Below are 17,747 nucleotides of genomic sequence, written 5' to 3'. Positions count from 1 at the left end.
AAGCAGCCTCATGCGTGGCACTTTGTCAAAGGCCTTCTGAAATTCCAATCAAACAACATCCACTGACTCTATCTATGTTGTCTGTTATTTCCTCAAAAAATTTCAAAAGATTTGTCAAGCAAGGTTTTTCCTTAACCATGCTGACTTTGGCCTATTTTATTATGTGTCTACAAGTACCCAGAAACCTCATCCTTGATAGTGGACTGTAACATTTTTTCAACCACTGAAGTTAGGCTAACTGGCCTATAATTTCCTTTCTTCTGCCTCCATCCCATCTTAAAGAGTGGAGTGACACTTGCAATTTTCCAGTCCTCCAGAACCATTACTAATGCCTTCACAATATGATGCAATAGATGGCTTTGCTTCCAAGTTTGAAGATGATACAAAGATTGGTGGAGGGGCAGGTAGTGTTGAGGAAACAGGTAGGCTGCAGAAGGACTTAGAGATATTAGGAGAATGGGCAAGGAGGTGCCAAATGAAATACAATGTTTGGAAATGCATGGTCATGCACTTTGGTAGTAAAAATAAATGTGCAGACTATTTCCTAAACGAGGACATAAACCAAAAATCTGATAGGTTTTTGATTGGCCACAGCATCAAAGGTTATGGGGTGAAGGCTGGGGAATGGGGCTGAGGTGAAAAAAGGATCAGCCATGATTGAATGGCAGAGCAGACTCAATTGGCCAAATGGCCTATTTCTGCTCCTATATCTTACGGTCTCTTTCAGAACCCTGGGTGTCACCTATCTGGTCTAGGTGACTTATCTACCTTCAGACTTCTTAGTTTCCCAAGCGCCTTCTCCTTGGTAATAGCAATGACACTCACACGTTACTGGCATACTGCTAGTGTCTTCCACAGTGAAGACTAATCCAGATAATTATTAAATTCACCCACCATTTCTTTGTCCCCGTTTACTACTTCCCCAGTGTCATTTTCCATTGGTCTGATATCCACTCTCACCTCTCTTATACTCCTTATATAATGGAAAAAATGTTGTAACCTTTTTATATTATTGGCCAGCTTACTTCATATTTCATTTTTTATCTCCTTATGACTTTTTAAGTTGCCTTCTGTTGGTTTTTAGAAGCTCCCCAATCCTCTAGACTCCCACTAATTTTTGTTCTATTTTATGCCTTCTCTTTTGCTTTTATGTTGGCTTTGACTTCTCTTGTCAGCCACGGTTGTGTCTTCCTGCCTTCAGAATACTTCTTCATCTTTGGGATGGATCTATCCCACGCCTTCTGAATTGCTGCCAGAAATTCCAGCCATTGCCCATTGCTGTTCTGCTCTCACCCCTGCTAGTATCCCCTTTCAATCAATTTTATCTAGCTCCTCTTTCATGCCCCTGTAATTCTCTTTACTTCACTGTAATACTGTATGCCAACATCAGTGAACTTGAGACCAGATATCCGGAGGCTTTACTCATTACAGCCGGGGACTTGAATCAGGCCAACCTCAGAAAGGTGCTGCCAAAGTTATACCAACATGTCTCCTGCCCCACTAGAGGCCCGAATATACTTGACTACTGCTACACAGTAGTCAAAGATGCCTGCTGTTCCGTCCCACGACCTCACTTCAGAAAATCAGACCATCAAGCCGTACTCCTCCTCCCGGCTTACAAACAGAAACTGAAGCGAGAGGTCACCATGTCAAAAGTGGTACCTCGTTGGACGGAGGAAATGGATGAGGTCCTCCGTGACTGCTTTGAATCGGTGGACTGGTTAGTATTCAAGGACTCGGCAGCTAATCTCAATGAATATGCCTCAGCTGTCACAGACTTTATCTGGAAATGCACGGAGGACTGTGTGTCTTGTAAGACTATCCGGGTATTCCCTAACTGGAAACCTTGGATGCATTATGAGGTCAAGTTCCTTTTGAAGGCTAGAGCTGCGGCTTTTAGGTCTGGGGATACCAGTCGCTACACGGAATCCAGGCGTGAACTCCGGAAAGCCATTAAGGGCGCCAAGAGGCAATATTGAGCCAAGTTGGAAGCCCAGGTTAACCAAAGGGATGCTGGTAGACTATGGCAGGGTCTAAATGAGATCACCGGGCACAAAGAAAAGGCTGGGAATATCAATAACTGTGGTGCTTCTCTTCCTGATGAACTTAACGTATTCTACGCAAGATTTGAACAGAAGAGGAGCGTCCCACTCCCTCTGGATGAACCGGACCTAGTGGCATCGAGATTTATCGTCACCGAGGAGGATGTTAGAAGGGCCTTCCTGAAGATAAATCCAAGGAAGGCGATGGGCCCAGATGGCGTCCCGGGACAGGTTCTCTGGGCCTGTGCAAGCGAGCTAGCTGGAGTGTTTGTTGACATCTTCAACTGCTCCTTGCTTCAGCCTAAGATCCCCCCGTGTTTTAAGAAGGCAACGATAATCCTGGTGCCGAAGAAGAGCAAGGTCGCATGCCTGAATGACTATCGACCTGTGGCTCTGACATCAATTGCTATGAAGTGCTTCGAGAGATTGGTTATGGCACACAACAACCACAGCCTACCAGTCAACCTCGACACTTTGCAATTCGCCAACCGGAGCAACAGGTCAACGGCAGATGCCATCTCTCTGGCCCTACATTCCTCCTTAGAATACCTGGAGAATAAAGACACATATGTAAGGCTCCTTTGCATTGACTACAGCTCTACCTTTAATTAATTAATTAAAGCATCTGTTAGTCTTGCGAGACCATGGATCTGCGCCTGGAAAGTCTTCACTCTCCAGGGCGCAGGCCTGGGCAAGGTTGTATGGAAGACCGGCAGTTGCCCATGCTGCAAGTCTCCCCTCTCCACGATACCGACGTTGTCAAAGGGAAGGGCAAATGCCAATACAGCTTGGCACCAGTGTCGTCGCAGAGCACTGTGTGGTTAAGTGCCTTGCTCAAGGACACAACACACTGCCTCGGCTGGGGCTTGAACTCACAACCTTCAGGTTGCTAGTCGAATGCCTTAACCACTTGGCCTTTAATACCATCATTTCAAATAAACTGATCCCTAAGCTCCGGAACCTGGGCCTTAGCACTCAGATCTGCAGCTGGATCTTCAGCTTCCTCACAGACAGGACCCAGGCTGTAAAAAGAGGGGACAAGCTCTCCTCTACAATCACTCTGAGCACCAGTGCCCCACAAGGCTGTGTGCTCAGCCCCCTGCTGTACTCACTGTACACCCAGATTGTGTAGCCAAGTTTCCATCAAACTCAATATTTAAGTTTGCTGATGACACCACAATTGTAGGCCGTATCTCGGGTAATGATGAGTTTGAGTACAGAGAGAAAATTAAGAACCTGGTGGCATGGTGCGAAGACAATAACCTATCCCTCAACGTCAGCAAGACAATGGAATTGGTTGTTGACTTCAGAAGGAGTAGCGGACCGCACGATCCAATTTACATCGGTGGTGCGCAAGTGGAACAGGTGAAAAACTTTAAGTTCCTTGGGGTCAATATCACAAATGACCTGACTTGGTCCAACCAAGCAGAGTCCACTGCCAAGAAGGCCCACCAGCACCTTTACTTCCTGAGAAAGCTAAAGAAATTTGGCCTGTCCCCTAAAATCCTCACTAAGGGGAGTGAGGAGGAGATGGTGGCGCGAGACAGCCGTGAGAAGTGCAGAGGAACATCTGGAGTAACTTCTGAAATGCCTGCTTCTCTGCTGTTGTTACTGTGCGATCGAGAATCTCTGGAGACGAAGGCCCCAAATCCTCGGCTTTGCCTATTGCCTGTCGCCGGGGCCGGGGTCGAAGCGCACGGCAGAGATGGTGCTCGGTGTTGGGAGGTGGTTGGAGGCTCGGAGTCTGTGGTCGGATGCTTCCAGGATGCCGCACTGGCAAGTTGGCGGTGCTGGAGGTTTACCGTCTGGGTAAGATGATGGGACTTCCAAGAGACTTTGAGACTTTTACTGTGCCATGGTCTGTTCTTATCAAATTACAGTATTGTTTTGCACTGTTGTAACTATATGTTATAATTACGTGGTTTTTGTTAGTTTTTAAGTTGGTTTGTCAAATGTTTTCCTGATATCATTCTGGAAAAACATTTTATCATTTCTTAATGCATGCATTACTAAATGACAATAAAAGGGGACTGTGTGTCCTCATAATCATAATAATAATAATTATTATAGATGCATTATAGACAGCATTCTTCTCGGGTGCATCACAACCTGGTATGGAAGTTGTCCTGCCCAAGACCGGAAGAAGCTGCAGAAGATCGTGAACACAGCCCAGCACATCAGACAAACCAATCTTCCGTCCTTGGACTCACTTTACACTGCACGCTGTCGGAGCAGTGCTGCCAGGATAATCAAGGACACGACCCACCAAGCCAACACACTTTTTGTCCCTCTTCCCTCCAGGAGAAGTTCTGGTAAATCAGCCCGCAAGGATATTGGTCCTTGCTTCATTGTCGCTGGATCTCAATCATGAAATTCTCTGTCTAGCAGCATCTTCCCCAAAAAGAAATCAGACCAAGGAATTGATTGTGGACTTAAGGAAACAGAAGTCGAGGGAACCCACACCAGTCCTCTTTCAGGGATCAGCAGTGGAAAGGGTGACCTGTTCCAAGTTCCTGGGTGTTAACATCCCTAAAGCTCTTTCCTTGGCCTGACGTACTGATGTAGTTATGATGACAGCATGCCAGTGGCTATATTTCATTTGGAGTTTGAGGAGTTTTTCTTGTCACCACGGACTTTAGCAAATTTTTACAGATAGAGAACATTCTAACAGTTTGCATTACTGTCTAGCATGGAGGGGCTACTACATATGACTGGAAAAGGTTGCAGAGGGCTGTAAATTCAGTCAGATCCACCAGGGACACTAATCTCACCACCATTGAGGACATCTTTAAAAAGTGATTCTTCAAATAGGTAGCATTCATCGATGAGTACCCCCACCACCCAGGACTTGGACTCTTCTCATCTCGACCATCAGAAAGGAGGTACAGGAGGCTGAAGACACACACTCAATGTTTTAGGAACAGCTTCTTCTCCTCCACCATTGGATTTTGAACAGACAATGAACCCACAAAAACTTCCTCACAATTTTTGCTCCCTTTTTGCACTACTTGTTTAATTTTTATATGTATTTTTTATTGTAATATATAGTATATTTTATATATTGCACTGTACTGCTGCTGTAAAACAACCAATTTTAGTATGTCATGATAATAAACAGATATTGATTCTGAATGCCTTGGTCCAAGAAGGTGGTTCACTATCATCTATTCCAGGGCAATAAGAGGTGGGCCGTAAACACTTAACTTGCTTATGTCCTATATCTTGTAAAAGGTAAGTAAAATTACAGGTTATGGACTACAAACTTACATTAAACATTGTTTCTTGTTATATGCACAGATTTTTCCCAAAGTAAAAATCCACTGGATTTTTTACATTTACAGTCAATATCCACAATCCATAGCATTAAATAGCCACTATCCATTGGGCAGGAGACACAGAAGCCTGAAATTCCACACCATCAGATTCAAGAACTTCAACTTTTCAGTCCTTGAACCATCTCTAATCATTAAAGTTTAGCAACACTAGACCACCTTGCACTAAAATTGACTTTTTTTGTTTGAATCATGTTTTCTTGTAAAAATTATGCCTAATTTTCACAAGAAGTTTAATTTGTGTTTTTCTTGTGATGCCATTGCACGTAACTTTTTCAATGCATGCGTGCATACATACTTGCAGTTTATGACTATAAACGCAACACTGATTTTGTAAATGTTTTTCCATTCTGGTTTCAGATTATGTAAATATATTTGGACAAAAACACTCCATAAAAAAACAGTACAGGTTATACCCTATTTGCCATTACACTGAAAGTGAAAATTCCACCCACATCCTAGGAATAAAAGGGTCGCTGAGCTTATTAATACCAACACACATATTGATATACAGGTTACTCACAGTTATCCATACTGAATATCAACTAAGTCAATCTAGAAGAGTAACTCAGTTTCCAATGCATCATGTGGCCTGCTCTTATAAAATAATGAACATCTCTCAGGATTGCTGCCAGTGCTATGTGACAGTGATGGTAAGAATTGGAGGAGATGGCAGTTGAATGCGTGGCTGAGGAGTTGGTGCAGGGAGCAGGGTTTTAGATTTTTACATCATTGGGATCTCTCTTCTGGGGAAGGTGGGACCTGTACAGATTGGTTGGGTTGCACCTGAACTCGAGGGGGAGAAATATCCTTGCAGGTAGCTTTGCTAGCATGGTTCGGGAGGGTTTAAACTAATTTGTGAGGGGGATGGGACCCAGAATGATAGAGCAGTGAAAGAAGTGCATGTAGTAAAGCCAGATCTAACATGCAGAGAGGCTTTGAGGAAAGAGCAGCAGAATAAACAGTGTAAAGACAGTAAGGTAGAAGGGCTGAAATGTGTGTACCTCAATGCAAGGAGCATCAGGAACAAAGGTGATGAAATGACAGCTTGGATACATACATGGAATTATGATGTAGAGGCCATTACAGAGACTTGGCTGGCACCAGGGCAGGAATGGATTCTCAATATTCCTGGATTTCAGTGCTTTAAAAGGGATAGAGAGGGCGGAAAAAGGGGAGGAGGGGTGGCATTACTGGTCAGGGATACTATTACAGCTACAGAAAGGGTGGGTAATGTAGCAGGATCCTCTTTTGAGTCAATATGGGTGGAAGTCAGGAACAGGAAGGGAGCAGTTACTATATTGGGGGTATTCTATAGGCCCCCTGGTAGCAGCAGAGATACAGAGGAGCAGATTGGGAGGCAGATTTTGGAAAGGTGCAAAAATAACAGGGTTGTTATCATGGGTGACTTTAACTTCCCTAATATTGATTGGCACCTGATTAGTTCCAAGGGTTTAGATGGGGCAGAGTTTGTTAAGTGTGTCCAGGATGGATTCCTGCCACAGTATGTGGACAGGCCGACCAGGGGGAATGCCATACTAGAACTAGTACTAGGTAATGAACCGGGTCAGGTCACAGATCTTTCAGTGGGTGAGCATCTGGGGCACAGTGACCACCACTCCCTGGCCTTTATAATTATCATGGAAAAGGATAGAATCAAAGAGGACCGGAAAATTTTTAATTGGGGAAAGGCAAATTATGAGGCTATAAGGCTAGAACTTGCGGGTGTGAATTAGGATGATGTTTTTGCAGGGAAATGTACTATGGACATGTGGTCGATGTTTAGAGATCTCTTGCGGGATGTAAGGGATAAATCTGTCCCGGTGAGGAAGATAAAGAAAGGTAGGGTGAAGGAGCCATGGGTGACAAGTGAGGTGGAAAATCTAGTCAGGTGGAAGAAGGCAGCATACATGAGGTTTAGGAAGCAAGGATCAGATGGGTCTATTGAGGAATATAGGGAAGCAAGAAAGGAGCTTAAGAAGGGGCGGAGAAGAGCAAGAAGGGGGCTTGAGAAGGCCTTGGCGAGTAGGGTAAAGGAGAACCCCAAGGCATTCTTCAATTATGTGAAGAAAAAAAGGATAACAGGAGTGAAGGTAGGACTGATTAGAGATAAAGGTGGGAAGATGTGCCTGGAGACTATGGAAGTGAGCGAGATCCTCAATGAATACTTCTCTTCGGTATTCACCAATGAGAGGGAACTTGATGATGGTGAGGACAATATGAGTGAGGTTGATGTTCTGGAGCATGTTGATATTAAGGGAGAGGAGGTGTTGGAGTTGTTAAAATACATTAGGACGGATAAGTCCTCGGGGCCTGATGGAATATTCCCCAGGCTGCTCCACGAGGCGAGAGAAGAGATTGCTGAGCCTCTGGCTAGGATCTTTATGTCGTCGTTGTCGACGGGAATGGTACCGGAGGATTGGAGGGAGGCGAATGTTGTACCCTTGTTCAAAAAAGGTAGTAGGGCTTGTCCGGGTAATTATAGACCAGTGAGCCTTACATCTGTGGTGGGAAAGCTGTTGGAAAAGATTCTTCGAGATAGGATCTATAGGCATTTAGAGAATCATGGTCTGATCAGGGACAGTCAGCATGGATTTGTGAAGGGCAGATCGTGTCTAACAAGCCTGATAGAGTTCTTTGAGGAGGTGACCAGGCATATAGATGACGGTAGTGCAGTGGATGTGTTCTATATGGATTTTAGTAAGGCATTTGACAAGGTTCCACATGGTAGGCTTATTCAGAAAGTTAGAAGGCATGGGATCCAGGGAAGTTTGCCAGGTGGATTCAGAATTGGCTTGCCTGCAAAAGGCAGAGGGTGGTGGTGGAGGGAGGACATTCAGATTGGAGGATTGTGACTAGTGGTGTCCCACAAGGATCTGTTCTGGGACCTCTACTTTTCGTGATTTTTTATTAACGACCTGGATGTCGGGGTAGAAGGGTGGGTTGGCAAGTTTGCAGACGACACAAAGGTTGGTGGTGTTGTAGATAGTGTAGAGGATTGTCAAAGATTGCAGAGAGACATTGATAAGATGCAGAAGTGGGCTGAGAAGTGGCAGATGGAGTTCAACCCGGAGAAGTGTGAGGTGGTACACTTTGGAAGGACAAACTCCAAGGCAGAGTACAAAGTAAATGGCAGGATACTTGGTAGTGTGGAGGAGCAGAGGGATCTCGGGGTATATGTCCACAGATCCCTGAAAGTTGCCTCACAGTTGGATAGGGTAGTTAAGAAAGCTTATGGGGTGTTAGCTTTCATAAGTCAAGGGATAGAGTTTAAGAGTGGCGATGTAATGATGCAGCTCTATAAAACTCTGGTTAGGCCACACTTGGAGTACTGTGTCCAGTTCTGGTCACCTCACTATAGGAAGGATGTGGAAGCATTGGAAAGGGTACAGAGGAGATTTACCAGGATGCTGCCTGGTTTAGCAAGTATGCATTATGATCAGAGATTAAGGGAGCTAGGGCTTTACTCTTTGGAAAGAAGGGGGATGAGAGGAGACATGATAGAGTTGTACAAGATAATAAGAGGAATAGATAGAGTGGATAGCCAGCGCCTCTTCCCCAGGGCACCACTGCTCAATACAAGAGGACACGGCTTTAAGGTAAGGGGTGGGAAGTTCAAGGGGGATATTAGAGGAAGGTTTTTTACTCAGAGAGTGGCTGGTGCGTGGAATGCACTGCCTGAGTCAGTGGTGGAGGCAGATACACTAGTGAAGTTTCAGAGACTACTAGACAGGCATATGGAGGAATCTAAGGTGGGGGCTTATATGGGAGGCAGGGTTTGAGGGTCGGCACAACATTGTGGGCCGAAGGGCCTGTACTGTGCTGTACTATTCTATGTTCTATGTTCTCTGCTCAGGCTTTAAGCAATAAAAGAGCAAAGAATCTAATAGAAGACAGGAAAAACTTAATATTAATATCAAAGGAACTGTTGTCATATTTGACTCCCATTACAGTTGAATTTTGGTGATAATTCTAAAAGGATCTTGTGGATTGCCTATATGTAGTAAAGTTATTCTGACATAGATTAATGTTTGTAGAAAATCTCTGTGCAGCATTTCCCCAGCATCGGCTATGATTTATAATATTATTATGAAACTTAGGAAAGCTCCATTTGATAAGATTAGGGTAGATTGGGAACAGGAATTGGGGCTTACCATTTCTGTGGATGATTGGGGGCAGATTTTACAATTAGTTAGTACTTCCTCTATTTGTGCTAAACATTCCCTAATTCAATTTAAAGTGGTTCATAGAGCACATATGTCCAAAGATAAGTTAGCGAGTTTTTACTCGCATATTAATCCTTTCTGTGATAGATGTTCGGGGCAGATAGCCTCTTTAACTCATATGTTTTGGTCTTGCCCTACTTTGGAAACTTTTTGGAGAGATATTTTCAATATTATTTCTAAGGTATTAAATATAGATATCTCTCCTCACCCTATTACTGCTATCTTTGGACTACCTAAAATTTCTAGTAATCTTTCCCCTTCAGCCCGTAGAATGATTGCATTTCTTACTTTGATGGCGAAAAGATGTATTTTACAACATTGGAAAGAGCTTAATGCTCCAACTACCTTTTTTTGGTTTTCTCAGACGATTTTATGTTTGAATCTGGAGAAAATTAGAAGTAACCTTTATGATTCTTCATTTAAATTTGAACAGATTTGGGGACCTTTTATTCGATATTTTCATTTAATGTAATATTTACCCTTCTTGTTTTTTTTTCACTGTTTTAATGGAGGTCGGGATTGAGGACGTGATTTTAAGTTTAACTATGTTTGGTTTCAAGTTAGCCCATTGCTTTGCTTTGCTTTTAGTTAGTTGCACGGTGGGTTTTTTTTTGGGGTTGTTTTTTTTTCTTTTTTTCCATTGATATATATAAAATTTAGTATACTATTATGTTATCTTGGTTTCTTATGCTTAAATTACATTGTTTGTAGTATTTTCTTTTTGGTATTGTTATCTTTTGGAATTTTATTATACTTTAACATTGTATTAATGTTTATATGGCTTACCTTTTTTGTATACTTACTCAATAAAAAGATTTAAAAAGAAAGAAAAGCATTTCCCCAGTATTTATTAAAACAACTTAAAATAGTTGGAGTCATGCACTTTAAAAATATACACATATACCTTATTTTAACAAATTTGTGTAAAAGCAGAAAAGATGCTGGAGAGAGTAATTTGATAACCCCATTCCCAAAATATAATTCCTATATATATTTTAGATGTGTGACTAGCTGGATCTTCCAGATAATTTGACAGTTTCCAATTTAATAGCAATTATTATAAATTCATAGAATGTACGGTTCTTTTAAAGGACTGCCCAATTCAATTCCAACAACAGTTTTACCCCAGCATTCTGCAAAATAATTCACTTTCAAGTTGACCATTCAAAAATCCATTGGAGTCGAATTTCACTACCCTTGTAAGAGCTTCCAGATCTTAAAAGCAACTGCATGAAAAAGAAAGAATCTATACGCCAACCTATTTTCCCTAGAAGAAAGGTTTGCTTGAAGAGTATCAACAATTCTCATAATTTCAAAAACCTCTTTAATCCTTTGAAGAAATTACAAGCAGCACAGACAAAGGAGAATTGGTGGATGTTGTGTACTTGGATTTTCAGAAGGCCTTTGGCAAGGTGCCACACATGAGTCTACTTAACAGTTAAGAGCCCATGGCACTACAGGAAAAATACGAGCATGGATAAAGCAGTGGCTGATTGAAAGGAGGCAGCGAGTGGAAATAAAGAGCCTTTTCTGGTTGGTGCCAGTGACTAGCGGTGTTCTACAGGGGTCTGTGTTGGGACTGCTTCTTTTTACGTTGTATGTCAATGACTTGGATGATGGAATTCAGGCTTTCTTGCAAAGTTTGTGGATGATACAAAGACAGTTGGAAGGGCCGGTAGTTTTGAGGAAGTAGAGAGGCTACAGAAGGACTAACAAGTTAGAAGAACAGACAAAGAAGTGGATGATGGAATAGTGTTTGGTCATGCACTTCGGTAGAAGAAATTAAAGGGTTTACTATTTTCTAAATGGAGAGAAAATTCAAACATTTAATGTGCAAAGGGACTTTGAAACCCTTGTGCAGAATTCCCTAAGGATTAGTTATCAGGTTGAGGCAGTGGTGAGGAAAGCAAATGCGAATTTGGCATTCATTTTAAAAGGGCTAGAATATAAAGGCAAGGGTATAATATTGAGAGTATCGTGAGCAGTTTTGGGCCCCTTATCTAAGAAAGGATGTGCTGACATTGGAGAGGATTCAACGGATGTTCACGAAAATAATTCTGGGATTGAAAGGCTTGTCACATCAAGGCCGTTTGATGGCTCTGGGCCTGTACTCACTGGAATTCAGAAGAATGAGGGGTGACCTAATTGAAACCTATCTGAATGTTTCAATGCCTTGAGGATGTTTCCTATGGTGAGAGAGTCTAAGATAAGAGAACACAGACTCAGAAAAGAGGGTGTCCATTTAGAATGGAGATGAGGAGAGTGGTGAATCTGTGGAATTTGTGCCCAGGTGGCTGTGGAGGCCAAGTCTTTATGTATATTTAAGGCAGAATTTGACAGATTCTTGATGAGTTAGGGCATTAAGGAATACAGGAAGAAGTCAGGAGATTGGAGCTGAGGGGGAAAATGGATCAGCCATGATGAAATGGTGGAGCAAGCTCGATGGGCCAAATGGCCTAATTCTGCTCTGATGTCTTATGGTCCTCTCGTTCTAAACCTCAGATGGACCCTTTCCAAGACCATTATGTCGACACTGTACACTAGCTGAGGCCTGACCATGAATTCGTACGTTTAGCATTACTATTTTAATCAATATCTCCATTTACAACCCTAATCCACTACATTTTCTTAACTGCCTAACTAACTTGGCCTCTTTCCTTCAAAGGTTTATGCACATGCACCAGTAAGTAACTCCTGACTGAGAACAGGAGAGGCTGCAGATGTACTCTGCAGCAAACTGCTAGAGAAACTCCAGCAACTGTGGAGGCAGAGGTGTTTCAGGTCAAATTCCTCTATCAGGACTGCTCTTGGTTTCCAGCAACCAACATCCCACTCCATTTCCAAATATCAAAATAAAAGCTTTTCATTCCAGCTGTTTTTTCTGCTGTTCGTTTTAAACATATGACTCTGACTTAAATACAATAAAACTCTGATAACCTATTATCCAATTGTTTTGAATCTGAATAGTTTGTGCCTGATTCACTGGGGCTTGATTCCTGTGCTCCCTTTAACATACTAGGGTACTGGTTCGTGTTCTCTATTTAATACACCGGGGCCCTTATCCCTGCTTTCCCTTGAAACTCACCAGGACTCCATTTCCAGTGTTCCTTTAAATTTCCAGGTTTGCGGAGAATTTAGAATACTTGTAGGTAAATCTCAAATCATAAGGAAATGAAGTGTGTTGGTATATGAGTGGGTTAACATTCAATAATCTGGAGAAGCTGCTCACGTAGCAATACCAAAGACCCATAAGTGCTAGCTTAATTGAGTTTTACTGTAATTTACATTTGCATGTGTCTCCTATGTATATATCAGGCCATATCAATAGGGAGTGAAGGATCTGAAACAAGATATAAAAATTTTAAAACCAAGGTATTCCATAACCAAAAAACAAAGCAGTGATAGTGAATGGGACTTGGTGCAAAGTAATACAAATTATTCACGTGACGTAGCCATTCAACTGATGCAGACTGGGTGAGGGGGGTGGGAGAGATCACTTTGTCGAGCACCTCCACAACAAAAAGGAGGATCTCCTAGTGGCTACCCTTTTCAGTTTAACTTTCCATCCCACTCTAAAATGTTTGTCTATGGCAGCCTCTAGCGTCACAATGAGCCATACTCAGGTTGGAGGAAAGGCAGATATTCTGTTTAGGTAGCCTCTAACCTGATGACATGAACATTGATTCCTCTAACTCAATTCTGCCTTAACAGAATTCATTAAAAAAACCACAAAATTATTATTTTTTTAAACTCACATTCCTTGATGCACATGCAGATTATGTGGCAATGTATTAAGGAAATTTGTTATAAAACCATTTTCTGGGAACCCCCCGCTCCTCAAAATAATGTTCTTAAATAACCTACATAAAAATTTATGTATGTTGTAGAGCGCAATGGATGCAAAGCTGAGGGGCTCAGTGGTATCCATAGTTCTGTTATATCTGTCTGAGGCAATGGACATGTAATAGCTCCAGACCTCAACAGAGTTTCACTCAGTTCAATTTGGTTTGTTATAGAAAGAATAAATTAAATGATATGACTTCCAAAATTTAAAATAGTTGAGGAAGGCAAGAAATTATTTCATCCATCACTTTCTGCTTCATTATAGTTTTCTAAAATTGTATTTGTTCTCTCAGAGCAACACATAAAAAATGCTGGAGGATCTCAACAGGCCAGGCAGCAACTATGGAGAAGAGTAAACAGTAGATGTTTTGGGCTGAGACCCTTCTTCAGGACTTGTAATTTCAGGCCAGCTTCCCACCCACCCCATTTACCTTTCCACATGATTGAGATTTCCAGATGCACCAATACCGCCAAGAGTGTAAATTTTCCCATCATACACTAGGCTATTATGTCGACACCTCGGCACAGTCATTCGTGAAACCAGGTTCCAGTTATCCAGGAGGGACATGTAACACCAAACGTCGGCAAGGGTGACACCGGACTCCATGCCACCTGGGATGATGAGGGCAGAGAAAGGAAAAATTAAAGATATCTTGTCATACCAGGAAAATGAAAATGCATATTCAAATGATATAAACTTCATAGAACATAAAAGTACAGGCCAAGAATAAGTCATTTGGTTCACGATGTTGTACCAAACTAATTAACTAGTAATTAAATTACTAACTAAACTAAAGCCTTCTGCCTTCACAAATTCCATATTCCTCTATTCCTTGCTCTCATGTGTCGAAGAACCTCTTGAACGTATCTGTTATATTTGCTTGCACCACCACTCTGTATAAAGAAAACTTGCCCCAGACATCTCCTTTGAACTAATCCCCTTTCACATCAGATGAATTTGCCCTGGAATTTGACATTTCAACCCAGGGAAAAGGATACTGGCTCTTTATCTATGCCTCTTTCCTTATAAGCCTGATCTCCCTTTAGCTTCCACTGCTCCACACAAAACAACTCAAGTATGTTCAACGTCTTCTAGAATACATGACCTCTAACACAGACCACAAGCATCCTCAGAAACCTTTTCTGCACCCTCTCCAAGGCTTCTACATGCTTCCTATAATGAGGCAACTAGAACTGAATGAAAGAACTCCAAATGTGGCCTAACTATCTCTTCAACTTTGTGCTCAACTAATAAAGGCTAGCATACCATACACTTTCTTTACCATCTTATCAAGCAGTGCAACCACTTTCAAGGAGCTATGCAGTCGATCCCCACAATGTCTCTGTACATTAACACAGTAATGAATCTTTCCATTAACAGCATACTGTCCCCTTTACATAAGTGCAACGCCTCATATTTGGGCAGATAGTACTCTATCTGCCATTTCTCTGCCTAAATCCACAAATGCTCTCTGTCCTGCTGCATCTTTTGGCAATCTTCTGCACTATCCACAGCACCATCCATCTTTGTGCTGTCTGCAAACTTTCTAGCCACCATTTACATTTTTATCCATGTCATATGAACAGCAGAGCTCCCAGTATGGATCCCAGCAGAACACCACTAGTCACAGACATCCAGTCAGAATAAGTTCCATTAACCACTAATCTGTCTTCTATGGGCAAGCTAATTTTGAATCTGATGCACCTTAACCTTCTGGATTAGGTTATCTTGAGGGACCTCATCAAATGCCCTCCTAAAAGCATCCATAACTCTGCCTTTATCAATCACCTTTGCCACTTCCGTGAAAAACTCAATCAAGTTAGTAAGGCATGCTGACTGTCTCTAACTTAGGCCATGGTTTTCCAAATACTCATAAATCCTATCCCTAATAATCCTCTCCAGTAGCTTCCACAGTGATGTAAAACTCACCAGTTGATAATTTTCAGTATGACTCTTACTTCCCCTCTTGAATAATGGAACAACATTAGCTACTTGCCAGTCCTCCAAGACCTTGCCTGTGGCTAGAAAGGTCACGAAGATCTTGGTCAAGGCCCAAAGAAATCTCATCTCTTGCCTCTCTCAACAATCTCGGAGATATCCCAACTGGACTTGGGCACTTATCCACGATACTGTTCTTTAGCAGACCCAGCACTACCTCTTCCTCTATCTCAAAATGCCCTGCGTATTTGCATGCTGCACAATGATCTCATGATCCTTTATGTCCTTCTCTTTGGTAAATATTGATGCATAGTATTTACTTAGGACCCCTCCCACGTCCTTGCCTCCAAACTCATGTCTGCTTCTTTACCCTTGAGTGGTCCTACTCTCTCTTCAGTTATCCTCCTGCTCTTGTTGTGTGTATAGAACGGCTTAGAATTCTTGTTAATCATACCTGGCAAGGATTTTTCATGGTCTCTTCTACCTCCCTTAATGTCCTTCTTGAGTTCTTTTCCAGCTTATTTATAACCCACAGGGCTTCATTGGATTATATCACACATTTTTATTGGATTGAAACACACATATGCCTCATTTTGTTTCTTGATTAAATTCACCACCTGCCTTGTCATCCAAAGTTCTCTTACCTTGCCTTTCATATCCTTTCTTCTTACTGGAAAATATCCTGCCTGCACTCTGTGCACTTGGTCTTTAAACACCATCCATGCCTTACCCCAATTAACTCTCCCTAGTTCCTGCCTTATATGCTTGTAATTTGTTCTGCTCCAGTTTAATCATTGATGTAAGGTCCACGCTTATCTATTGGTTTCTTAAAGCTTAAATAGCTGTGAGCACTGTTCCTTAACTGTTCTCCTAATGAATGGTCAGTTCCTGGCCAGGCTCATTGCACAATATCAAGTCCAGTAAAGCCCCTCCTCTTCTTGCACTATCCATATACTGATTTAAGAAATGCATCTGGATGCACCTCATACATTTTGCCCCATCTAAATCTCTTGCACTAAAGACAAAAGTATAACAGCTTAAACGTGATGCCCAATGCATGAAAAGCTGGTTGAATATTTTAAGCTGGGGTGAAGCAAGTTAGATTTAGAAACACATTTTAAATATGGTTATTCAGTATGGTGACAGGTTCAAATTCTTGCTTTATTAAATATTCATTTTCTGATAAACAACTATGAGTCACCATGTAATTTAATAATATTGCACATTTAATTTACAATGCATTTGCAGTTGTGCATCTTTTGTTTTGACAGGGCAAGAGTGCCAATGATTAACAGGCTCAAGAAAGAGAACCATTGCATATCTTTCCCACAAATGAAATCAATGGAATGTGTATTGGTGTCATGACTGCATGAGCAATTAAAGTCTGCTGAAGCATGCCAATGGATCCTGCTCTGAAGTGATAACGGCTCTCAAAAGCATTGAATGCAATAAAAATTAAGTATTTGCATGGGATATGATTGACTTTAACCTTATTATCCTTTGACTTCAGAGCCTTAGCCACAATTTGAAATATAGATCTGAACTACCTGCTGTGAATATAAATAACGGAAGTATGATCATAAGTGTTAAACTTTATCACTAACCCTGAGAACAGTAATACTCAATCCATTCTGAGAAAACTACACATTTTTAGAAGCAGAAATGATAATAGCTGTAATAGAAATGATAGCTTGGCTGTTTGGAAGTGGGCAACATTGACAAACGTGCTTCCATTCATTGTAGGCCTGTGAAAAAAATGAATCAATCACGAGGGGCTGAAAGGCCTATTGCTTTCATTCCTTACGTACTTATGGTCATATACAGTGGACAGGGAAAGGGTAACAGGAAATTCTTTCCCTGATGGGATTCATGGACATTGCATTTTATTTAACAATGCAGCAGCAATCTAACGCAGAGGTAAGGCTCGAGAAGGGTAGTCAGTCAGCTCTGCCAAATTCCCTTCTCACGTATCTTTTACCCTCAATTTCTAAATAGTATTTCTGTGTAAATTAAAAGAGAAAGCTGTAGTGGATGGTATGAATTCCACAGCACACAATGCAAGTAGTTTTGTGATATTAAAAATGAATTTATCCAAAGGACTTCACATCAAATAATTACCTTTTGGAGTTTTTTTGCTTCTATTACAGAGACACCTTCTTCGGTTCAATTGTGTACACAGACAGAATTTCAAAGAATCAGGCCTTTTGCAGTTGTTATTTTACATAAAGTTATGGATGCAGAAATTAGTCATCAGGACAAAATGTGTGACAAAATAATACAGGTGTTGAATTCTGCTTCCTAAATAAACTTACACTTAAGCTAATGTACATACACTAAATTTCTGATTTGTTGCATGTGATCAAAG

At 41.6% G+C, this 17,747-nt stretch overlaps 1 protein-coding gene across 7 annotated transcripts in view; it reads right to left on the bottom strand.

The window, feature by feature from the left end:
* LOC134339951 (kelch-like protein 29) overlaps positions 1 to 17,747 on the bottom strand; it is a 489,081-nt gene that overhangs the window by 48,311 nt on the left and 423,023 nt on the right. For all 7 annotated transcript variants that reach the window (XR_010016467.1, XM_063036765.1, XM_063036774.1 and 4 more), the window contains one exon: positions 13,875 to 14,055. Coding sequence is in view for 6 of the 7 variants with exons in the window: in XM_063036765.1 (XP_062892835.1) it covers positions 13,875 to 14,055 (181 nt within the window). In the remaining variant the exon portion in view is untranslated. The remainder of the gene's footprint in view (positions 1 to 13,874; positions 14,056 to 17,747) is intronic.

Source organism: Mobula hypostoma, chromosome 2, assembly GCF_963921235.1.
Source record: "Mobula hypostoma chromosome 2, sMobHyp1.1, whole genome shotgun sequence".
NCBI lineage: Eukaryota > Metazoa > Chordata > Chondrichthyes > Myliobatiformes > Myliobatidae > Mobula > Mobula hypostoma.
Note: the sequence above shows the minus strand (reverse complement) of the source record. Positions and strands in the feature narration are given on the sequence as shown.